At 40.1% G+C, this 25,295-nt stretch overlaps 2 protein-coding genes across 3 annotated transcripts; both read right to left on the bottom strand.

Moving 5' to 3' along the window:
* Positions 1-2: 2 nt before the first annotated feature.
* wsb2 (WD repeat and SOCS box containing 2) lies at positions 3-7,204 on the bottom strand. Of its 2 annotated transcripts, none has more exons than XM_071535359.1 (9): positions 6,938-7,204; positions 6,492-6,660; positions 5,388-5,617; positions 5,154-5,285; positions 4,571-4,671; positions 2,928-3,124; positions 2,002-2,091; positions 1,775-1,891; positions 3-607 (listed from the first exon to the last, which is right to left on the bottom strand). In XM_071535359.1, exons 1-9 carry the CDS (start codon positions 6,972-6,974, stop codon positions 394-396), a joined length of 1,287 nt encoding a protein of 428 aa, XP_071391460.1. In that variant the 5' UTR covers positions 6,975-7,204; the 3' UTR covers positions 3-393. The 2 variants fall into 2 exon arrangements, with proteins under 2 accessions (XP_071391460.1, XP_071391461.1); XM_071535360.1 differs by having other exon boundaries at positions 6-607; positions 5,388-5,590.
* Positions 7,205-8,245: 1,041 nt separating this feature from the next.
* Positions 8,246-20,464, bottom strand: vsig10 (V-set and immunoglobulin domain containing 10). The gene is made up of 9 exons (XM_071535372.1): positions 20,173-20,464; positions 19,678-19,983; positions 17,644-17,949; positions 15,128-15,418; positions 12,277-12,561; positions 10,747-10,860; positions 10,452-10,464; positions 8,997-9,139; positions 8,246-8,543 (listed from the first exon to the last, which is right to left on the bottom strand). The coding sequence occupies exons 1-9, from the start codon at positions 20,222-20,224 to the stop codon at positions 8,449-8,451; spliced, it is 1,605 nt and encodes a 534-aa protein (XP_071391473.1). The 5' UTR covers positions 20,225-20,464; the 3' UTR covers positions 8,246-8,448.
* Positions 20,465-25,295: the final 4,831 nt, after the last annotated feature.

Below are 25,295 nucleotides of genomic sequence, written 5' to 3'. Positions count from 1 at the left end.
TTCAAGTAGTAGTACACACGATCATAGCTATCCCGTTCTGACTATAAACACAAAAATTAGAAAGGTTTATTCTGTATTATGTTGAATATTTACACAATAAATTAATAGTATAAAATTGTGATATACAATGCAAGTCAAACAAATAAACTTGTGTAAATTGAGTCTAATGCCATTATCTTAAGAGTAGTGCAATAAATTAAATCCTTATCTCTGTAGGAATGTTGAATCTAAAGTAGATCTCTGTTAAAAAAAACAAAAACAAGTGTGCTAAATACATGTGCTCATCAACTTTGAAAACATTATTTTCAGCAAACAAAGTAGGCATTTCCATAATGCGACAGTGTATAACAATCAACTCATTGTAAATCTCTTGTTGCATTAGACGCTCCTTATTTAACTTTCCCACTCCTCTTCGTCTGAGGAGCAGCAGGTCTTGAGGCGGTCGGGGATGTTCCGGTAGGTGAGGTACTCCAGGATCCTCCTGGGGATGGGCAGCGGCTCCATCTGGTGGGTGGAGACGGAGTGGCGCAGGATGGACCGGCACAGGTGGCACAGGCTGGGCACCAACCTGGGCGCCCGCCAGAACCTCACATGGCCGTCTCTGGTTCTGCCACGACAGGAGAGAAGGAAACATTGGCTGTTATTGTCAGCTGAAAACAGGAGGTAGTGCTGGAATTAAAGGGGCATTAAGTGATTTATGACTTCCATCGGCGACCAGCAGGAATTGTGACATGATCGGCAGGTGTTTGGCACACTCCCCACCCCTCTCACCCCTCTCACCCCTCCCCTTGAATTACGGTGGCCTGCAGTGACCCAAAGTCACATTTTCACAACAGAGAGAAGTAAGCTTGTTAATTAGAGCAGAAATTCAGCAGCGATGTCTACTGGAGCAGTAATGTCATGGGGAGTATATCAGCAGCAAGGTGCAACAACGGACACCTAATGCATGCATACTGTTGACAGGGCAGTTCAGTCTTGTCAAGTCATTTCACTCTTTCTTACATAGATTTTAAGCCTTGAAATCTCACTAGCTAGAGAAAAACCTACCAGTGGAAGTACGTCCACCGCATCGCAGAGGATTATGTCAAATTAAAAGTCCCCCGGAATAATACAGGGTCTAGTTTGTTGTTTTTGTACTTCCACCAAAATATCTGTCCAATAGGTCTTGATACTAGGTAATTTGAAACGAACCGGACCAATACAATATAACAACCTAGCAAACTCTGGGTTGGACTTAAAAATGACCATTACAGTGTGAAAACGCCGTAAGGTCCTCTGGTGCAAGTAAGTAGATACTCACACTATTTTTCTCTTCTACCATCCAGAGTATCGTGCTGTACAATACGATTTAACTCTCTGTCAGTGCAATAAAAAGCTCTCAACCCCTCACATGCTCTTCATGGGAAATACAAACTCTTGCCCTCAGGAAGGCGGTTCAGGATGCTGAATTAGAAAAACAACACATTCAGGAATTCCTTTGCACCACCCTCTCTGAGGATGCTGAACCAGCACTGGGGCTCAGGCAGATTCCTGCACACATACACACTTCAAAACGTCAAACACAAGTCAGCACAAGTTTTTGCTCCAAAACAAACTATGGGCTGGAAAGTGAGTTTTGAAAGGCATAAGTCTCAGCACCTGGCGAATTATTGGTGTTGATCAACAATCCTATGAAACCCCCCGCAGATATTTTATAGTAATTTTCTGCAATAAAGGCAGTAAAAATGTGACTTATTGCCCCTTTAAAGTGTGGTGAGGCGTTGAGGTTCTGTACCCTGTGGCGACCACTCCCCCTTGTGGATGGAAGTTGCAGCAGAGTCCGTTGGAGGTTCGGTCCTCTTTGGTCTGCATCACCATGCCCTGCTTCCCCGGCTCCCAGACCCGAAGGGCTCTGCAGACACAATAACCGTCTGAAATCACCTCATCCAGGGCAGGAAATAGTCTTTTCACATACTGAAGTGACATACAAGACTTCCAAGAGAATATTAACAAACTTCTCACCTGTCCTCAGTGACTATTGCCAAGTGCAAACCATCGGGAGAGAATTGTATTGCTGAGATTTGGTTTTGCCCGTAGATTTCACAGTAGTCACTGTAGATAAAAACAACATGTAAGAATTTTTAAAGCATTATATTCAAGAGGATTTACAGTCAGCAGTCACGCAGATGCACATCACTTGAATACCGAATCTCACAACATAAACATAAACAGAATGAAAATATAATGCAGGGACAGGTTGCACTAGTTGGACACCTGGACATATTTTCAGATGGTAGAACAGATGTAAATAGTGATAGTGGCAGTGTTGGATTTATCTGGGTTCCAGCTTAATACTTAACTTATTTACACCTGGGTACTCTTTTATCTAGCAAGTTAATGTTTTGTTTGGAAATGTTCAGGGACATAGTGGAGGGTAAAACCCACCTAAACTCAGTTTACCCCTGTTTTATTTGCACAATAGATGAATCTTTTTAGACTGATACATCTTAAAGAGATAAATTCATAGTAGACATCATCTTAAGTAGCATCAAACTGATGGAAGTTATATGAGGATAGGGTCTTTCTAGGATAAAAAGCATATTGATGCATTTCTGAAACTACTATAGATTTTTGTTTCTATTGGTGGTCATTTGCCTTATGGAGGTCATATTTTATCCACCTTTTATTTACCACTGCATCACTGAATATATTTAACTACTAGATAATATTTACTTATTTTATGGGAATAGAAAATCTAAAACTTCTAAAAAAAAAAAAAAATCTGTTTCAGAGTTCTTAATGTAGAGTTTTTTTTCCTGCATTTGGAACTAATGTGAAGAGATCGCCCATCTGTGCACAAGTCACTACGCTTTAAATTCATCGCGATACGAACCCCCTTCGTTTCACAAAACAGCACACAGAATCACTGCAACGAAGGGAAAACGTACACCAGAGTGGCCAGTTTCTCCGCAGTGTAAGGGTCCCAAAGGTCGATCCACCAGCTGGAGCCGCTGAAGGCGGCGGTGGCGAGCAGCGCCCCGTCAGGAGAGAAGTCGCAGGAGGCCAGGAGGTAGAAGGTCTTGTGAGTCCCTCCTGTCAGGTTCCTGATGAAGGTATATGACCGCAGGCTCCACAGACACACCATCTGATGAAGGCAAAACCATTAAGGCTTTATGAGACATTGCTGTTACAACCATTAAAGATTCAGTTTTTTTTATTTGGACTAATGATGCTGATGGGGTTTAGTCAAGGCTCAAAGTTATTTTGCCATTTGATAGCTGCTAAAATTACTGTAAGAGCACACATGAAAAAAATGTGATTTCTGTTGCTCAGTAAAATTATTCTAATGAAACACTGAATGTTAACCGAACAGGCTCCAACATGTAACAAACATTTTTAAGTGTGATTGTGATCAGAAAATCACAATGCTGTGCTGTCTGTCTTCACTGGTTTTTCTCTGTCTGCAAATGAGAACTTGTCAAATTAGCGGTTTGCAACTTCTAGGAGGTGAGAACAGCTGCCTGGTGCCACAAATGTCTCAAAAGAAAAGAACTGGGAAGAATCGAAGAATCAAACACCACCAGCTCCTCAAATACTCTGTCAGTCTCTCAACAACCAGGCCCGGGAGCAGACGGATATAATCAGATAGCTGGGATCTCCAGCACATTATAGGAGGGAGTGGTCTTTTAAGAGATATGTATCTCTGTTGAACCTGTGTGGACTTGTCATTGAACATTTACAGTTGTTAGAAAAGCGGGTTTGTGACCAGAAGCTCACAAGGTTCAAATTCTCTGAGAATATTTGCAGAAGTGAATGACTGGAAAAAAAAATTAGGCAGGGAAAGGGAAAAATACACCTTTCTTATCAGCCTAAATCATGGAGTGGGGCTGCAATAGAGAAGAGCGTCCCATCCCCTTGAATCGAGACACACTAGTGATTCGCCCTATTTGCCCAAATTAATTAGTTACTAGTGCAGATTTTAACGCCCAAATGCTCCAGAGAGCTGCTCAGTGGCCAACAACACAAGACTGTAGTCCTACTGGGAAGCTGCCAGGTGTGAACGTGTGGAACTGTATGAGTGTAAAGCCGAGTGAGACTGAAAAAAAAACCACTTCATGCACATTCATGCATGACAAAACGAGGATTTCTTCCAGCCACAACCAGGTGAGAGGTGCAATCCTGATTCTGTATCACAACACACACTTCCCCCACCTCCCATTATTTTGCTTTTTTTTTTTTTTATGCTAAAACATAATAGAGAAAGTCCGAAAACTGGAGTGTCATTACATTTGAAACTCTTACTGATTAAATAACAGAAAGGTCACATAAATCAAAGACTGTAAAATAAGCAATAAAAAGGGAGCTCAGGTCTGTAATAAAGACTTAAGAAGACTTTGGACACTTTGAAGGTTTGGAAGCTTAAACCCCAACTCATAAAATATTAATAAAACAATGTCCTTCTGCATCTTAAGAGGTCATATTCTGGAAGGAGATACATATTTTAAAAGGACTGTCTCCCTACTCACTATACAACCTTGCTTCCCCGAATGTAAAACAATATATTTTTCCAGGAGGCGAAGATGTAACTCACTCTGTCAAACCTGCCGACCGATGCGATCATGCTGCAGTCTGACGATATGCAACAGCAGCTGATCCAGTCTTTATGGCCGGACAGGACCTGCACCTTTTTACCTGCAACAGAGATAAAACATGAAGAGGAACTGAATAGAAAGTACGGTTGATACAAAAAAACACGTTCATTCTTCATAAACAATTGCTGGCATAGGTGAGATTAAAAAAAAAACCCTAAGGGATTAAACAAACAAAGGAAACAAACATAAAAGTAATACACACACCCTATAAAAAACAATTGAACCTTTTAGTCAAAGAGATTGTTTTTTTAATCAGCCATTGAACTTGCAGTTGTTTAGTCTATCCGAATCACTTGCACTTTGAATTTGAAACCCTCCCTGAAAGTACACAACTTATGTTTTCTTTAACTCTCTCTGTTATTATAATGGGATCTAAAACCACCACTCTTGAACTTGAAACGGATATGATTAGTTGCCTTCAGGTGGTGAACACGGACCTCCGAGTCTTTGTTTGGTTTCATCGCACGACTGACTTTAGTAAACACACACACAGCGTACACACACACACACACACACACACACCTTTCTGAGCCAGGTCCCAAATCCTCAAGGTCTTGTCGCGAGAAGACGACACGAGGGTGAGCTTCCCGTTCTGAGGGAAGACCAGGTCCCTCACGATGCCCTCGTGGCCGTGGAGATCAAACAGAGCATCACCTGAATGTGCAAAAAAAAAAAAAAAAAAAAGCGATATAAAAACACATAACAGAAACCAGCACAGCTAATATTCTTTCCTCGAAAAAACAAACAAACCCCCACCTGTCAAGACGTTCCAGATTTTGATCACCCCGTTTTCCAAGCCGGTGGCCAGAAGCAGGCTGTTCCCTTTGGACGGGACTTTGTTTGGACGCGCTGATGCTGCTTTGGATTTTGGCGGTCTGGGCCCGAAGGCGAGCCCCCACACCGGGTGACCGCAGCTGAAGCTCTTGTCTCCTCTGTCACTTTCGCCGTCCTGACTCTCTCTGTGAGTGAGAAGAGCAGCGAGAAGCCTGACAATATAAGAAACTGAGACATGGGGGGGGGGGGGGGGGGGGGTGAATCTGAATGTGTGTAAGTGATGCTGCCTTCATGTGCTGTTGGAAATATCGTAAATACGAGTTCAGCGTTCCTGTGAACGACCTGACAATTTGGTAAATGCGACTGGGGAAGATACATTTTCTGTGTTACATTTAGTTTAGGGGTAATGTCTTGAGGGAAAAAAGGTGGAAAACATAGAAGCTGTGTCAACAATTGATGGTAAAAATGTTGCACTTTGTTATGTTATTGTTTGGCCTGCTATGTAAATGAATAATATTGTAGTATGCTTTTTTTTCACTCTTTGATTAACTTTAACTTGTCATGCATATTTGTGCATGCTTAGAGGTTGTCCTCTAAGCTTCAAATAGAATTTAGTGAGCTTATTTACAACTTTTGGCCAGTAAATCAATTAAAACATCAATTAAAAACAGATGATGCAGATGTTCAGCACAAAACAGCAACCAGATTAAAAAAAAAGGCACTATTATTGGTTGGTTTTACCTGTTTTATTCTTAGTTTTTTTTTTAAGCATTTTTAATTATGGTTGCAAACAATGATTATCTATTATGTTGATGACTGTGCTATGATTGTCTTGTGATTATCCTATCGGTCTTGTCTGTCCACGGCACATATGAAGTTCCTCGTGGAAAATAAAGTAATTTGATTTTTAAAAGGTTTGCATTTCCAACCAGTAGTACATGAATGCGCCGTATTTTGCGAGTGGTAAATATGAACGTAGAGTGGTGTTTACGACTTCGGGGCTCGGAAGGAGGAGTTTCCGAGGAGCACTTGAAGGCAGTGTATATATAGGCCTATACGTGCAGGTAATCCCTGATGTAAACCTACTCTGAGTCAAGAGGCCAGGCGACCACCCAGACAATCCCGTGTCCCATCGACCAGGCGAACCAGGCTCCGTCCGGGGAGAAGTCGACGCTCCAGGTCTCACACCCGGCCCGACCCTCCAGGGAGGGCGGGCGCCTGGTTTTCAGCTCCAGGATGAGTCCCGGGTCGGACGCTGGAGGGGAAACGCCACACAAATTCATAAACACAGGGTTTGAGAACGGGATGAAATGTCAATATTGTACCGAGCTGCCCTTCTCTTGACACTGACAGATAATTTCCACACTGCACCGCCCCGCTCCGCTCCGTCCTGCTCTCTGCTGCGTTACCTAGATACCGCTGACGAACCAGTGTTATGTAGCTGATATATTACGATGACAACAGGACTACGCTCACATATTACACTCAAAATACACAGTTAAGTGGTGATTATAGGCCTATATGTGACTTACATGTAGGTAGACCCGCGTTGTTTACCGAGGAACACATCGTTGCCAAGATAATGACCGTTGACAGCCGAGCTTATCACATTCTTCTTCTTCGCGTTATCGCTGGCTAACTTCCCGAAATTCTCCTCCCTGCTCCAGTTCCAGTGCAGCGAAACCATAGAATAAGAAAGGCAAGAACGAGCAGGTCCGGCCAGACCTCCTTTTCTTTACGGGAGTCACTTCTCTCTCTGTGTGATGTTTGCTATCTCAAAAATGTGCGAGTCGGAAGCAAAAATGTTCAGCTGATTTCCTGTTGTCTTGAGTCACTCCCATCCGATTGGCTGCATTGTTGTTGAACTCTGTCACGTTTTCTGTTACATAACCCCCCTAAAACCTGGCCCTCCTCCTTATTAAGTAATATCCCATATCCATTCTTTTTTTTTATTTCCAGGGTTGGCAAACACGTTTGAACTGGTTGCACGTTTAATTATTAACCAGTAATGTAATGATTAATAAAAAAAAAAATGTTAGCAAACTATGACCTCCAGTGGTGGTTATCATAAGGCAGACAACCACCAATATGATCAAAAATCTATTAATCTTTAAGAAAAACAGCTTTTCTCCCTTAGGAGACATTATCTTCATATTACTTACATCAGTTTGATAGTGCTTAGTATGATGTATACCAGTGATTCTCAATCTTTTTCATATCAAGGCCCCCTAATTTAGTCCACATTAGGGCCACAGACCCCCATTTGATTAGACTTTTTCTCTCTGACCCAAATCTGAGAATATTTTTTATTGTTGAATATGATTTTGTCCAGAAATCAATGACTATCTGTATTTTATGTAGAGAGATAACAGAAACACTATGACCAAAACAGTCATTGTTCTACATTCTCTAATTGTGTTAACGTCTTGTAAATTAAATAATGGTGACGTTTAACAATTCATCAGTTTGCTGGGGACCCCCTGGAACCCCCTCAAGGACCCCTGGTGGTCCCCGGACCCCACGTTGAGAACCACTGATGTATACTAAGATTTAATGTCATCAAGATTATTTCTGCCTAAAAAGGTTTACCCTCAGCTGCATCCCAATTAAAAGAAATTTAAAAGGTGAATGACAAAACACATTTTTAAACTCATTCCTTAATATCTTCTATCAGCAAGACTAGACCGTTCTAATCAAAGATAATCTGTATACAAGATGCCTATAGATTAAGATGCAGGTGTAAATCGAAGAACAGCAAATAATGAACCAGAGTTACGACGACCAAACTTATTGTTTTAAAACCTAAAAGAAGCAGTCACATGGTTGTTTTTTTTAAGCAACTCCATTTATGCACATCACCATTAGAACAACACATTCAAATTGCTGTACAAACAAATGGCATCAATCATAGAAATAAGTTTACAAAAAAATGAAAAAAAAAAAAAAAAATTCTTTACATGTGTCTTCCACCAATCCCGTTCACAGTCTCATTGGGAGTAAATGTTGTGTACCTATAAAACATTTAGCTAAAACCACCCAATACCTAAAATGTTACAAGATCCACTGGTTCTTCTGTCTGTACAGTGTCTTCTTGGTGCTGTGGACTCGTGTCAGCCACGTCTGCGTCCTCGTGATCGCCTACAAAAAAGACATTTTTACTCTGCATTTCATATAACAAAACATTTTCACCCTTTGTATTTATTTACAAAGCAGCAAATCAATGCAAACTGCTGTGATTATTAGGGCTGCAACTAACGATTATTTTCATTGTTGATTAATCGATTAGTTGTTTGGTCTATAAAATGTCAGAAAAAAATGGTGAAAAATGTGGATCAGTGTTTCCCAAAGCCCAAGATGACGTCCTCGAATGTCTTGTTTTGTCCACAACCCAAAGATATTCAGTTTACTGTCATAGAGGAGTAAAGAAACCAGAAAATATTCACATTTAAGAAGCTGGAATCAGAGAATTTTGACTTATTTTTCTTAAAAAATGACTCAAACCGATTAATCGATTATCAAAATAGTTGACGATTCATTTAATAGTTGACAACTAATCGATTAATCGTTGCAGCTCTAGTGATTATGCCTCACTGGACGGGATGCGGTGTATCTGGACGAGCGTTGTGTGGTGTCCGTTGGTGACGGGTGGCAGCCTGGGCACGGCGTCCTGGAAGATCTGCTCGTCGTCCGACTCCACCAGACTCAGAACGTCTCCCTGGTCTTCCTCCATCCGCCTGGAGAACAGACGGATTTATTGTTAAGATTACTGCTGCAGGTCAAGTGTCACGCTGCATGGGTTAATCCTCTAATGGTGATATTAAAGGAAAACTCCTCAGATACTTTTACACTGTTATATATCATCGAGCTGCAGAGGTGTGTGACCAAGTCAACTTTGTCCCAAGGCAGTCTCAGTTTGTCTTGGGGCACAAGTCCAAGTCAAGTCCAGGTCATTAATGTCAGGTCTCAAGTCTAAATGTAGAACACCAAGTCAAGTCAGAACAAATCAAGAGTCCAGTATCAATTTAATATCTTAAAGGAAACTAAATATCTAGGACTTTTCAACCCAAAAACTTGGTAAGAGCATCATGAGTTTGATTTCTATAATCAGTTTCAACTTCATTAAATTCAATCATTCCATACAAATTCAGTTTTGTCAAGACTCTAGAAACCTTTTCAAGTCTACAAGTCAAAGTCAAGTCCCAAGTCACCAGAACCCAAGTCAAGGCAAGTCTCAAGTCTTCTCTTCTTGCATCAAGTGAAGTCTCAAGCACTTAAAATTATGACTCGAGTCCCCACTCGAGTCAGTGCATTCCACGAGTTAGTGTTGTAATTTACATTTTTAGTGAACCCACTTTCCCCTCAACCTGCCTCATCTGCCTCTACTTCAGTTAGTGATTTCCTACATTTCCCAGAATGCCTTTCGACAACCCAATGAGAAGTGGCGTGATATTTGTTGCATTCAGTTATGGGGTTATACATATAGGTGGAGAGATTAATAGTGATAGCAGTAGCATAGTATGAGCAACAGAGTGAGAGTTTTTCCAGTCCAGAAAAAGTGAGTCGCCCCTTATTCAAAACTCAACATATCTTGTGGCTGCAATGCATTCTGGTCTATTGAGGCTGCTGTCAGTGGAGAAATCGGTCTCTCTGCCTCTTCTACGATGGATTTCTCCCTGTATGATTGTTGAGCGTCTCTTGGTGCAAAATGGCCGCTCTAGAAAGAAGCCCTCGCTCTTTGATTCTGAGGGACTGACACCAAAACCTGACGTTTACTGTTGATATTTTAGATCACTGAAACATTTTCTGCCACCAAACAACATTGTAGCTGTGCTGGAAATATCTCCACATGACGTCACATTGTCTACATTTGGCCAGTTATCCACATGAATAAGAAAAATACACCACCAAACAAGAACATGGGCCCAGAAACGCAAGGTACATTGACAATAGCTGTTTTCTAACAGTGTTAAAGTGTCTTAGGGTGGATGTTACTTTGACAATAACCATACATTGTGTGTATTGCATTAGTAAATGTGAGATACTCACCCAAAGCCACTCCCTGCAACGGAAACATGAACAGCAATTGTGAAATCAGTGTTGGTGGACATTTCTGATTCATATATTTTGTGAGTGACGATGCATGCTGTGACACATCTTGGATTACACATGCTTTATATGAGATTATAACATGATCAAAGAATGACTGATCAAATAATATTCAAACATCTGTGATATGAAATGGAGCAGGGTCAGTGGCTGCATGCATTTGTGACTTTCATGCTTGTGTTATAAAGACAAACTCGACAAAAAAAAAAAAAAAAAAAAACACAAAATATGTTACCGAGACAAATCCGGTGGCGGCTGGAGTACACCGTTTTAGCGATGATGGCGGCCGATCCCACGACCAGCGCGGCTAAAAACACACCGATGATCGCTCCTGTGTACGCAGAAGAAGCTGCGGGGACAAAAACAACAGACAGAAGAGAAAAAAAAAAAAAAGCTCATGAATGTACATCTGCAAAAAAAAAAAAAGAAGGGAGGAGCAGCAGGTTTATCAGCATTCCACAGGTGGGGCCTGCTGCACCTGCATCGCCCGGCTCCTTCTTCCACATGTCTGCCTCCATTCATATGGAATGAGTCTGTTCAGCTCATTGTGTTCATGATCCCTTAGGTCAGGCTCAAGCCCTCCTGCAGGTTCCTACACATTTTTACACTTCAACATTGTTTTTTCAACATTTTTTTTTTTTTTTTTTAAACATTTGTTTTTTTGGGGTTTTTTTTTTAGTTGTACCTGTTTATCTCTTATATTACCTTTTATTCCTATTTTTTTTAGAATTTCTTTTTCCGGCACACACTTTTATGTAAAGTTCGATCTGTTTTTAATTGTATCTCTGTTTGTTTGTGTTTTTAGTTGTACCTGCTTACCTCATATATTACCTTTTATTCCTATTTTCTATTATATATATTTTTTAAATTTATTTTTATTTTTATATCATTCATTGTGGTAGTTTCACATCACTGCTTTTGGGTTTTATTGTATGTAAAGCACTTTGTAAACATTGTTTTTAGAAAAGTGCTATACAAATAAAGTTATCATTATTATTATTATTATTATGTTCTCCCCCACCTCTAATCTTAAATATTTATATATGAAACTGGTGTTCCATACATACAACTTCCTTGCACACATTGCAATATTCTCTCTCACTCATTCTTTCTCTCACACACACAAAAAAGTATTGTGAAAAAAAACATAACCCTGCCATATCACTGTGATGCTTGCATTGAAATGTAATTTTGCATATGAAACACTTGGATTCATATAAAAAAAAAATCACATAATCAGCAACAAAAAGGGTGAAAAGGAGGCTGAAAATGTAATCATTTTCAGCCTCCTTTTTATTGCTGATTATTTGATTTCTTTTAAATGAATCCAGGTGTTTCATTCATACATTACTTTTCTGTGTGTGTACGTTTGAGTGTGTGACCATCGTTCAGACTGTCTGGTTTCTCTATCCTCTCTCTCTCTTTTTAACTTAGCTTTTAATTAACATTGCCTTTTACCCTTTACAGTGTTTTTTAATCTTCTGTTTTCTTGTTTGCTTGTCATTTTATGAGTTGATTACTTTAGAATTGCTGTTGTCACTGGCACAGAGGGTCACTCCTATGCTGGACTATTTATGATTTTGAAATTTTAATGTAATTTTAATGTAATGTAATGGTTTTAATGCATTCACTATTTTTAAACCACTCATTGTTCTAATCAATCGATTTGATATGAAGCACTTTGAGTTGCATTCTATGTATGAACGGTGCTATATAAATAAACTTATTATCATCCACACCCAGCCTCCTCTGGTCTCTGACTCACTCTTCACGGTGAGGTAGACTTCCAGCTCGCGGACCCCGAGCGGGTTCTCGCTGCGGCAGAAGTAGACGCCCTCGTCGTCCCGGCTGACGTTGACGATGGTCAGCCTGAAGACGGGCCCGTCCACAGACAGGACGTACTTCGACCCGGGCGCCACGTCCTCCTGCTTGGTGCCCCTCTTCCAGGTGGTGTTGGCGGGGGGCAGGGAGCTGGCCTCGGTGCAGGTTAGAGTCACGTTGGTCCCGTCCAGAGCGGAGACCAGCGGCTCACCTTCAGGGAACGGATTCTCTGAGGAAGGAGGACGAAACACCGGACTGTGATCACGCTGCACAAATGATGCAACTCTTCCTATTTTAACATAAGCCATTTGGTGGATATTTTTATCCAAAGCGCCTTATGGTGCTATAATGCAGTGATTCTCAACCTTTTTCATATCAACCCCTAATTTAGTCCACATTAGGGCCACGGACCCCCATGAGAGACTATTGAGACTATTTTTATTGTTAGATATGATTTTTCCCAGAATTCCATCACAATCTGTATTGTAGGTAGAGAGATAACAGTGAAACTATGATCAAAATAGTCAGTACATTCTCTAATTGTGTTAACTTCTTGTAAATTAAATAATGCTGAAGTTTAACAGTTTGCTGGGGACCCCCATGGAACCCCCTCATGGACCCCTGGTGGTCCCCGGACCCCACGTTGAGAACCACTGCTATAAAGGGCTATCAAGGCCTCTAAACCCTGCAACGACCTACCACAGGAAATCAGGAGAACAAACTTTTTCCCCAGGAAAGACTACCAGACACCGGGTGTTAAGAACAACAAATAAGCTTTCCTGTACTGGATATAGGTTGAATCACTATTGTGCTCTATCAATCAGCGATAGAGAGTAGCAAAAATTACATGTATTTATATTAAAATGTCTTGGATTATTACTTTAAGGGAAAGTTATGCAAGAAAGGGGTAACTTAAGGTTTCATATGACAGTGACACACCTTGCGTTCAATGTTTAGCATCATCGTGGGAGGCTGATAAGGTAATGGCAAGGTAAACAGAAGATTTTTTGGCGCCTTCTCCTTGAGTAATCCTGTCTTGTGATAAGATACAGCTGAGTGACTCACTACCTGTTCATGTGTCCTGCACGCAACACCGATGACTGCTAACTTTCTTGTTTTGGCATGGGAGCATGGGTGTGTGTCTTACTGGCTATGTTTATATACATACCAGTACTCAGAGCCTAATGTAAACGAATCAAAAGAATATGAATTATGAGAATTTAGGGATTAAGACAAGGGCCGTGTAAACACAGACATTGTGTTGCTACAGCTGAGCTCATATTCTGGGTATTAATCATGTGATAAAGACATGTGGAGAACGGCAATATTAGCTGCATTACTGGATTGTTTTGACATTTAAACACCATACGCTAAACCTGACAAAACCTGTCCATTGAACTGTTGCATGGTGAAGTTGCATGGGAGAAACAGAAATACAATGGGAGAAATATGACTACAGCCTATGACAGGAGGGAAACGACTAACGCTGCTTGTATAGGGGAGGAGGCACATGGTTATCCTATAGGGGAGGAGGCACATGGTTATCCTATAGGGGAGGAGGCACAGTAAACTGGTAACATGAGGTATCCATGAAAAAAAAGATGCATGAAAAAGGATTCCTCACAAAGCCTTTCATTACTAGGTATATAAAAAGCTTAAACATTTTTTTTCTCTGTATCAAAAGGCCAATAATTATACTACTGAGTGCAAGTAAATGTTGTCATTAATCGTTTCACAGACTCAGGTGAGATCAGGTTCAAGCAGTCTTTTGTTCCTGTATTCAACAGTCAGTACTGAATTTTGTTTTATAATCTCAAAAGCTTTGCACTGTGCAAATGTTTTTACTGCTACCAGCCCATTTATTCACTTCAGACCAGAACTACTTTAGACCTGTAAAATGTATTTTTACAACTGCTGTCATTTGTTTTTTGTTGTTGTTGATGTCTTATTGTTACTGTGTATGTTTGTGCACCAGGGACCAGATGAATTTCCTAAATGGATGGCTGGACGATATGGTTGAAATCAATATCACGATAATCATAAGGATTTTTTTTCCGATATCGATATATATGACGATATGGCTCACATAAGCGAAATCACGTTAAATAATCAAATTAATGTTCATCATATTGAACCGAATGGTAATGTTTGGTGTGATGTCTAAACTAAACTGAAATTTTCACATAATATTCCTACCATACTTCATTTTGTCTGAGTTTCTAAACAAAATTTGCTTGTTCTCATCAGTTCAGACAGCAGAATCGTGCGTCTCGATATCCCAAAATCACCATATCATCACAATATAATCCCACTGAAAGACAATAAACGATAATATTGAATTATCGTCCAGCCCTATGGATAATAATGTTAAACTTGACTTTAGAGCTGCAACGATTAATCGATTAGTTGTCAACTATTAAATTAATCGCCAACTATTTCGATAATCGAATCATCGGTTTGAGTAATTTCTTAAGAAAAATATGTCAAAATTCTCTGATTCCAGCTTCTTAAATGTGAATATTTTCTGGTTTCTTTCCTCCTCTATGACAGTAAACTGAATATCTTTGGGTTGTGGACAAAACAAGACATTTGAGGACGTCATCTTGGGCTTTGGGAAACACTGATCCACATTTTTCACCATTTTTTTCTGACATTTTATAGACCAAACAACTAATCGATTAATTACTTGACTTGAGACTGCAATATTACTATGAGTGTCACCGAGGCTCAGCGGGCCTCTTAAGCGGAAAGTACATAAAACATTCAGCAGGTCACTTCACCACAACATTGCTTACTGAGGGTAAACGAACACTCCTTCTCTTGTCCCGGAGCGAGCGCCGGGTGCTGCGCCGCGCACCTCAGCGTCAGCCCGTCGAACAGCAGCGAGCGGTTCATCGCCACCGCCAGGCTGTCCGCCACATCGGACGCGTACACGTGTCCCTCCAGGTCAGCTCCTCGGCTGTGGTGGTTCTCCCCCCAGCTCAGCGTCGGGGTGGGGTACGCCCCGAGCCAGGTGCAGCTGAACTGGACATGGGACGGGTCTTCTCCCGGCCTCCACAGGCACTCAGGGTGCCTCTCCGGAGCATCTAGTCCAGGGACACATGAGAGATCACAGTCACTTTTTTTTTTTATTTCATTTTTTTGTCATTTATAATTAGGGCTGGGCGATAATTCAATGTTATCGTTTATCGTCTTTCAGTGGAATCATATCGTGATGATATGAAGATATTTTAATATTGTGACACACATTTCTGCTGTCTAAATTGATGATGACAAGCAAATTTTACTTAAAAACTCTGATAAAATGAGGTATGGTAGGAATATTATTTGAATATTTCAGTTTTGTTTGACATCACACCTAACATTACCATTCGGTTCAATGGGATGAACATTAATTTGATTATTTAACGTGATTTTGCATACATGAACCATATTGTGATATATATTGATATCGAGAAAAATCCTTATGATTATCATGATATTGATTTCAACCATATCGCCCAGCCCTATTTATAATCTTTGTTTATATGCTTAAAAAATCTGAAGCGAACAAAATTTTCACATGTGAAGTTGTCATTATTATTTGAGCTTCAATAAAAATATTTTTTTTTAAAAAGAGAGAAATCACAGTCACAATGTAATGAGGTACTGTAATCATATTACTTTTTCCTGTAATGGAGTAAAGTAAGGCATTACTGTTCCAATTTCAGTAATCACATTACAGTTACTGATCAGATGGGTTGTTACTAGCCTCTTTAACCTCTTTATTGGTGTAATATCTAATGAAAGATTCCCCTCGTCTTATGCTGCCTTCAAGTCATGTCGGAAATATCGGAATTACGAGCAGAGCACACAGGAACGAGCCAGCAAAGTGGTAAATACGACTCGGAAAGTCAGAATTTAAACCTTAGTGTCTAGTCATTATTTAGATACTTCTGCTGGTAATGTGGGCTTAAGAAAGGTTCTACTGAAATAAACTTTGTCATTATTATTGTTATCACAAATTCTAGATCAAGAGGTTTGGTATAAGCAGACAACACAATAGCTAATCTTGCAACTGGAAGTACGTGTAACACGAGGAAGTTGGCAAAAAAACGGAAAATGTTGTGAATGTTCAGAATTCAGGAAGTCCCACCTCTATACCAGATCATTATCCTGACTGCCAAGTGGCCACAACCCAGCAGCCCCGGACCTGCTGATAACATTGTCTCACTGAGCTTTTCTCACAACAGACAGCGCACAGGGAACAAGCTTGGAAGAAATGATTTCAAAGTTCCTTGTAAAATACCGTGATTAGTTCAAGTCCAGGTATGCTGGCTGGGTGAGACTGGCAACTTTAACAAAACTAAAGTGATGTCTTTGTGTCGGTCAATCTCACTCGAATATTAATTTTTAATTAGGGCTGTAGTTCTTGAGTCTCTGTCTTTAGAGTACTTTTCTGACATCTTGGTTTCATGTCCATTTTGACTCAAAGTTGTCCTGGACTTGGTTAACTTCACGCCTATACATTTTCGAATAAGATTTTCTCCACCTGGTCCATCTTTGTTTATTTTCTCCCCAGCACTACAAACATTGTACAGTAAGGAATTGCACCTGCATACAGTTATGTAATGGTCATCAAACTTCTATGCATTAATAATTAGTAAAACTCTTATGCATCATTTAGTTGAAAGATGAAGGGTTTAGTATGGAGCTGCTGGAGATACAGTAGATCTATATCCATGTTGATCCTTGAACTCCCCATGAAATGACCTTCCATTACTTTTACTTCCTGGAAAACAGAGTATATGTCATGGTGACCTCATGCTGCACTAGTAGGCATAAATATAATATAGCCCCAACATCCTGTTTCAACAGGAAACGCATCAAATCAAGGAAGTAAAGATGCGATTTCACGGGGTCTTTAAGAAACTCCTTAAGCATTATTTTTTCCATTTGGAAAGACGTCCATATGCAGAATTTACTGCCTGTTTTGGTCTTTGTCTCGAATAGTGCTCGATTTGCTCTGGTCTTGACTTGGTCTCAACCCCCTTTGCACCTGGTTTTGACTCGGACTTGATCTGACCTGGACTTGGAACTGACTTGGACCCTACGAAGGAGCTCTTCACTACAGCCCTGTTTCTAATTACGAGCAAAATGTTGCTATGGCACTGCAGGCTACAGGTAAACACCATGCACTCACGATACAGTAAATTTGAGTGTGTCTCTTCAGCTGCATTGCCCCTCCCTCTCTAATGTGCAGTTCAATAAATGAGAAATACCCTAAAAAATAAGCCATATCTCTATTATATTCTGGTTGTGAGTCACCTACAGTAGACGAGCAGCTGTGTGCTCCTGTTGGCTGCCTGGAGAGAGACGGTGTTCTGGGCTCTGCAGCTGTACTCCCCCTGAGCAGCAGGCTGGATGTCCTCTATCCTGAAGTCCAGCCAGGATCCGGCGCCCGAGACCAGCGAGCCGTTGCTGGACGAGACTCCGATGAAGCTCCAGGACAGATTGTGAGAGGGGTAGGAGGAGCCGGAGCAGTTGAAGGACACGGTGGAGCCCCGGTAGGTGACGAGCGTCCCGTTGGGCAGGGCAGCGGCCGGACCGATGGATGTAGATACGTTTTCTGGACCGCCTGAAAGAAGGATACGTGCTTAGTCTCACACATAACCCTGTAGAGTAATCAGTGTTATTACCAGTGTTGGACAGTGACACATTAGTTTTCTGCGGTAACTAGTGGGGCTGGGCGATAATTCAATATCATCGTTTATCGTCTTTCAGCGGAATCATATCGTGATGATATGAAGATATTTTAATATCGTGACACACATTTCTGCTGTCTAAACTGATGATGACAAGCAAATTTTACCTAAAAACTCTCATAAAATGAGGTATGGTAGGAATATTATTTGAATATTTCTGTTTTGTTTGACATCACACCTAACATTACCATTCGGTTCAATGAGATGAACATTAATTTGATTATTTAACGTGATTTTGCATACATGAACCATATCGTGATATATATTGATATCGAGAAAAATCCTTATCATTATCATGATATTGATTTCAACCATATCGCCCAGCCCTAGTAACTAGTGACTTAACACGTTTTTCAATTCTTCTGCGTTAGTTATGTTTTAAAATTAGGTTACTTTTAGGGCTGAACGATTCTGAAAAAATATCTAATTGCGAGTATTTTGACTGATATTGCAATTGCGGTATGATTTGCGATATTAGAGGGAATGATCATTTTTACATCATTATTCTCATTTTCATTGAAAAACGTATTAAAAGGATTACGGTGTGATTTTTGCGGGGATCTGTACCAAACAAAGATGTTTTCTTAAGTCTGTAGAATATGATGTGTAGGCCAGGACATCTCTGCAGCGCCACAATATTTAACTTAAAATGGTATTTTGACACACATTTTGCCTTTAACAAATATTGCGCCTTCTGCGATTTGAAAATTGCAGTAGGCCATATTGCGATTTCGATAACATTTTGCTTCATTGTTCAGCCCTAGTTACTTTTAGTTTTCTTTTGTATTGTTTAATTTTTTGTGAAAATTTTAAAGTAGAAAAAGCATCTCATGCAGATAAAATGATGCCAATTGAAAAAAAATGCAATCTATGTACGCTTGATATAAATGACAATAGCTTACTGTTTAAAAATCAGAGCAATAGTCTTGCATTACGTTTTAAAACAATTGTCAACAACACACATGGCAGCACATTCACTACTACTGTTCAAACGTGACTGATGGTGGTGATGCCACAGTACTCTACCGAGTTGCTTTTAATAAAGAGTCATTTTGTAACGTAACTAGTTACTTTTTAAGTAGACCCATCATCCCCTGCCTTAGTGTTACTTATCGTCATACACATTATTATTATACATGCACAGAGCACACTATTCACTCTGGTATGCTTCATAGAGCAGGGTTGTATTTCTTGAGGGGAAAAAAACACATAGGCTACTATTCATAGTATTCCCATGATGTCACATGCATTTCCCACCAATATGGCGCCTTACAATATAGACAGTTCATTGGCTGTGGCTGTCGTTTGATTATAATCACCTGTTAATTTATTACAACCACCTGTTATTTTCCTACCAAGATGGCCATGTGGTGATGTAACAGAATACTATGAATAGGGATCACTGTGTCAGTAGTAGCTGTCCAGTGACTTTGGCCCCCTGCAGTGTGTGTAAAACACATGGCCTGGTCTACCTGCAACAGCATGTCATGCTCAAGAACCAGTTTCAACACACTGCTGCAAGGAACTTACCTGAACACCAACAAACATGACTATTCATGGACATCAGACAAACTACTGGACACATGGACAACTGTACTTACTGACTACTTGAAGCTGGACCCTTGTTTGGATGGTGTTGTTAGGGAACGTGGCATTGCAGAGGTAGCTGCCCTCATCACCTTCCACGACTTCCTGGATGTTCAGACTGCCATTATCCAGGACTGTGAGCCGCTGTCCGGGCGAAGGGCTCGGCTCAGCCGCCGGGTGACCGCGACTAATGATTTCTCGTCCATTTTTCATCCACCTCGTTGAGGACGGTGTTACATTACCGTCGGTGTAACACGGAAGCAGTGCGATGTCGCCCGGCGCTGCTGTAAAGGCGGTTTCGCTGGAGCCTTCACCTGAAACTGAGAAGGAGAGGGGGGGGCATGGATTTTCAGGAGAACCAAACATCTCGCTACACCTGCGTTACATCTCCGTCTGTCACAGCAGATAGAAAACACTTTATAACCGGGGATAGCTTTAAAACCAGGCAGACCACCACTTTATCCCCCCCCCCCAAAAAAAAGGTGCAGTTACACGTTAATAACACTCACCTGTCACATAGAAACACAGTTGTAGAAACGCTGCAGTTGTAACCACCTTCATGTTAACTTTCCAATGCCTACATCGCCTGAAAAGTGAACAAAGCCTACAGTCCAAACCTGTCTGACTAGTCTATACCAGTTTGGAGTTGTGTTTGTAGAGCAAATGATACACCAGGAACACAAGTCTGCCCATTATAAGGTACACCAAACCTTAGGTAGAATATACTACATTTGACCAAATTGACATTGCGGTGACTCCTCTCGCCGCAGACCAGATTTTGTGCACTTGCATTATTGTTTACTAGAGCATGCTCATCCGGAAACTTTGGCACTAATAAACCACACCCTGTGTTCACCTTGTTAAAGGTACAGTACGGCAAATTTCAGCTTGTGTCAATGAGTGACCTAACCACAACCACCAATCCCTTTAAATAACCACCTTAGGCCTACATTGACATTAATTAACCCCTTCATTCATGCAAAATCCACTTAAAATTAGTTAAGGGAGGAGATTCAGTCGAAACCCCCTTAAACACCCCCTTAGTTTTTGATTGTTTATAATATAATGAAAAATTCAGGGAGACAGGAACTTTGCATTAATAACTCATTAATAACCCTGTAACCCTGCACAAAAAGCATACAAAAATCTCTCAGTTACTAGTGTCTCTGGGAACCTACCCATGAATAGATAAAAATAAACCCATGATACTAACACTTACTTTTTCAAAGCTATGCTATTTTAATTCATATTTATGTAATGGAGAAATTAAGGACATTTCAGGGATAAAATGAAGGGGTTTGGTTTCGTAGTAATCCTGTAATGAATTTCAGTAGGATAGTATTCAAATATCACAGCAAAACTTCAAGTCCTAATAAGAATATTATGGAAATATTATAGGAATATTATAGTGATACCACAGGACATTGGTTCTCAAACTGCACTGCAAAAAAATCTTAACTTAATTTTTTTTTTGCCATGCTGCCTTGCGTTTGCAAGTTGACTGAAATTGTACAGAATAGCTTGGTCAAACTTCACTAGTTGTTCTAATATATTAAAACTCACTGAGGGAACTTAAGACATTAAAGTGAATCAGCAAACGTCTGGTCATGTTGACAAGTATTTATCACTGTGATTAACTGTATTCCTGTGTTATTTATTCTTGTACTAGTAAGGAAGTTGTTCATGTGTCACAAAGTGATACTCTATGTTGAAAAGTAGCTGAGAAAGGAATAGATGCAACTTGTCATGGGAATAATTAGTCCACTTTACAGATTGTTTAAACACTGCAGTGTATCGGGGACAAGGATTGAACCGGATTGGACTCATTTTCATCATGGTAATCACTATTTTTATTGTCATCAGAAACAGACTTATGATTCTCCTATCATACATACATACAAGTCACTATCTTGTATCTGTATCCAAACAAGAACAAGGTTTCTAGTGGGTCAACTCAAATGTAATGCATGCTGGGAAGTCTGGTAATAAGCTAACAAGGTTTCTTATTCAACTTCAACTCATAATTCAAAGTCACAAGACATTCCAGTCAATTCTATTAAAAATTAAAAATTAGTTGGTTTCATTCATTTGTTTCGTCGGGTGGGTGTAATTTCATTCACTGGATAATATCCCAATTACAGAATCCTATTAGAAAGACTATTCCAGTCAGAGGTTTCACTCTCACCACTGTTATCTCCCCACCCACAGTATAGACAGTTACACAACTCAGTGCCAAATCAGCAACAATAAAAAAAATCACCTTATTGGACTCCCTGGGACAAAATCTCATTAAATCAGGGTCAAATGGGGGGTCTAATGTGTGTCTATATAGGACATAATAGACACCATTAAGCACCACAAGGCCACTAAACTCACTATTGATTACCACAGACTCATTATAGGAATACATTGACTAATAATTTCCTCATCCTTGCTCATACCTGCATTTTTTTTTTTTTTTAATGTAAATGTACATTCTTTGTTTCAGTCTTCAGTTTTGTAAACAAGTTGGGCCACCAATTCCAATGAACTGGTAAACCTGGCCCGAACTGCTTTAACCTGGTTTGACAATATTGTATCATTTGCTCATCAATAAGTAGCCTAAATATTTATGGTGAATGTAATAATTTGGTTTGACTTGGATTTTCTTAACATTTTAAGAAAATCTCAAGTCACAATCTCTCCCCCTGTTGAGGACCACTGGCCTGCAGAACGTGCTCTCTCTCTCTCTCTCTCTCTCTCTCTCTCTCTCTCAGGTTGTATTTGCTGGTGTTTACTCAAAGTTGAAGCACAATTTCAGGTGTGAGGGGGGAAATGATGGAGATGATGGCAGGTGATTTTTTGACACATGCTGAATTTGAGAGATGTTCATTCATTTTGATTGGTTATTCTTTTGCATCCTAATTTAACCATGTTTGGTTTTTCAAAATGACTTTACATTTCTCATATTTGTGAATGACTCATCTAATAGCAACATTTTGTTTCTAATAAAATATAATACAATACATCTTCAGTGTGTCTTCAGTTGAAAGGATGACTGTTCAGTAGCTGTATATTGTCTCCCACAAACACACATAACTTCTTCTTCTGACACAAGCACATGCAAGAGAACTTCTCCTACTTCAAATACTTTCAGCAAGCAAGCTACCAACTGCACATGTACATTAGGCAATCTCATTTATATGCAGAGACAGACAGAGAAAAAGAACGAGGACATCCTGAGCCAAGATAGTCTACAGAGTAAGTGATTCTTCTATAGGGTTTACGCTTGAGTGTCAGCTGAATCATTTCAAGGGAAGATATTCACAATCAAGGGGATAAAAGGGAGGAAATAAACAGTGATCCACCAGCTCAAACCAATTAATTTGGATCGGGGAGGAAAGACAGGCTCTTGATTTCTTCTACTTGAACAGATAGAAAATATTACTATTCTCCTTAGGCATTTCCAACGTGGTTTTAATAGTAATAATAATAATCATAATAATAATCATAAACTTTCTTTTTATAGCCCTTATCAAAACACAGTTACAAAGTGCTTTACAAAACAGAGAGAAAAATAAGTACATAAAAAGACATAACAATAAAAAGCAAAATTACATAAAAAAGGTAAGACATCAGAGGTTAAAATCACATGAAGTAAAAGCCAAAAGGTTCGAGTAAAAGCCAGGCGGTGAAAGTGTGTTTTTAAAAGTGATTTAAAAGAAGACACTGAAATGGCCTAATCTCCCCCGGCAGGTTATTCCACAGTCTGGGGGCCCTAAAGGAGAAAGCGTAATCACCCTTTGTTTTCAAGTGAGTGCTTTATCTGCGGACAGATCCAGAAGAGCTAAAACGGAAAGGTAGTTTAGAGATTGGCCTATAATTGTTAAGAGAACAAGGGTCAAGAGAGGGTTTGTTAAGGACGGGTTCAACAATTGCACTCTTAAAGTAAGAGGGAACAGTGCCAGACATCAGAGAGGAATTTATTATTGCTAGAAAATGTGGGCTGACCAATTCAAGGGCTTCTTTTAAAGGTGTAGTAGGCAGGACATGGTTTCATTTTTAGCTTTGATCTCATTAAGAGAGCACAAGGCAACGGTAGTGGAACTTCCTGTGTAGAGGCCAATATATATCTTGAGTAGCAGGAGTAATCTGCAATCTAATATTGTTAGGTGCACAGTGAGGATAGAAGCCTTCCATTTACACTCTCTCTTTAAGGCACAGATATTTTCAGTTAACCAGGGTAAGGAAGATTATTTTTTTTAGGTTTTCTCAGTTTAAAAAGGTGCAATGGTGTCAAGAATGGATGAGCAAGTTGAGTTGAAGTTATTCAGGAGATTGTCTGTGTCTAGAGAAGGCGTTATTTCAACAGCTGATGAGGAGACGGCTGCAGAGAATTTCCTGGCAGAGGATGGATCAGAGATGTGTGAACGCACAGGGCCACAGTTAGTGTTGTCCAGGTTGGGGAGCACTGAGTCAAAGAGAACAACCTTATGATCAGAGAAAGGAACATCTCTACACTGCAGGTTGTTCAGAGAAAGACCGTGGGACAGGACAAGGTCCAAAGTGTGGCCGTTAATGTGGGTTGGCCCAGTGACTGCTAAGACTAAGTTAAAAGATTCAGTAATATTTCAAAACTCAGTTGCTGTAGGGGGTTTGTTTGGCAACATGCACAGATATTAAAATCACCTAAAATCAAGATTTGATCATATTTTGCATAGTAATTAAAAGTAGGTCAGAAAATTCTTTTAAAAGACTAAAACACAAAAGATATTTAGTTTTCCATGAATTAGGCTATAAAAACAAGAGATTGGAATGAGGTAAAACTACCCAGAGTCAAACTAGAGCATTTAAATATATCTATTTAATATAGCCTATAGGATTCTGTTATCATAAAAAAAGGGAAATTCGTGTGAAGAGATAAAATCTTGACATATGAAAGCCTTATTGGCGAAGGACCACCTTACATTTAATAAGCCAAACTTAACCGCATCACAGGGCTCATGAGTAGTCAATTTATTGAGAAATGGGATGACTGGAAATAGAAAGTGGGTTATTGGAGCATGTGGACTGGAGGGACGAGCTATGTTTAGCAGGTGATTTCATTGTCAGGCGTTTCAGCAAACTACAAACTGTGGAAATTTCAGGAAGGTGATGACTGGTTTACATGCAGTGAGTCGACTGCGCCATCTTGCGTCTGCCTGCAGCCTGTGCCATATGCTGCGTTCAGGCTACGTCGGATTTACCGTAACACGAGCTGCGCACTGGTTAAAAACGTTATATAGCAGCCTCCCTGTGGTAAACAAGTATGACTGTTTGATTTCTCTGTAGGCTCTGATATCTCCCCACTTGCCGTCATCAATTTGGGAGATGTGTCAACACAGGCGGTAAACATGGCCGCGAACCCACCGATGTTGGTAGTTCTGGGGAATAAAAAAATATATATATATCAGTTGTATTCACGCAACTAGAATCAGCTCCAGCTCACGAAAAGCGAGCAATATCTGCTGCAGGTTGTTTATGGTTGATTTCAAATACATGAATGCAAATTATTTTGTGGCGTGTGGGCGTGCCAACACGTGAACGCATCCAAGCTTCAGCGAACGACCTGTCAGCAGATTTTCGCTTTTACTGACACGCCCTGAACGCAGCA

Source organism: Centroberyx affinis, unplaced genomic scaffold (assembly GCF_046629955.1).
Source record: "Centroberyx affinis isolate AG114_WGS23_722 - 3 ecotype Tasmania unplaced genomic scaffold, CSIRO-AGI_Caff_v1 ptg002694l_1, whole genome shotgun sequence".
Classification (NCBI taxonomy): domain Eukaryota; kingdom Metazoa; phylum Chordata; class Actinopteri; order Beryciformes; family Berycidae; genus Centroberyx; species Centroberyx affinis.
Note: the sequence above shows the minus strand (reverse complement) of the source record. Positions and strands in the feature narration are given on the sequence as shown.

What these genes read in the sequence shown, in the direction of transcription:
- vsig10 (XM_071535372.1), bottom strand. Translation starts at nt 20,224, where the DNA reads ATGAAGGTGGTTACAACTGCAGCGTTTCTACAACTGTGTTTCTATGTG. An exon ending in CACACAGCTGCTCGTCTACT is followed by an intron (nt 15,419 to 17,643) that starts GTAGGTGACTCA and finishes TCCCTGGACTAG; the next exon opens with ATGCTCCGGAGAGGCACCCT. An exon ending in GGAGTGTTCGTTTACCCTCA is followed by an intron (nt 12,562 to 15,127) that starts GTAAGCAATGTT and finishes CTCCTTCCTCAG; the next exon opens with AGAATCCGTTCCCTGAAGGT.
- wsb2 (XM_071535359.1), bottom strand. Translation starts at nt 6,974, where the DNA reads ATGTGTTCCTCGGTAAACAACGCGGGTCTACCTACAT. An exon ending in CAACGCGGGTCTACCTACAT is followed by an intron (nt 6,661 to 6,937) that starts GTAAGTCACATA and finishes TTTCCCCTCCAG; the next exon opens with CGTCCGACCCGGGACTCATC. An exon ending in TTGGGACCTGGCTCAGAAAG is followed by an intron (nt 4,672 to 5,153) that starts GTGTGTGTGTGT and finishes TCTCTGTTGCAG; the next exon opens with GTAAAAAGGTGCAGGTCCTG.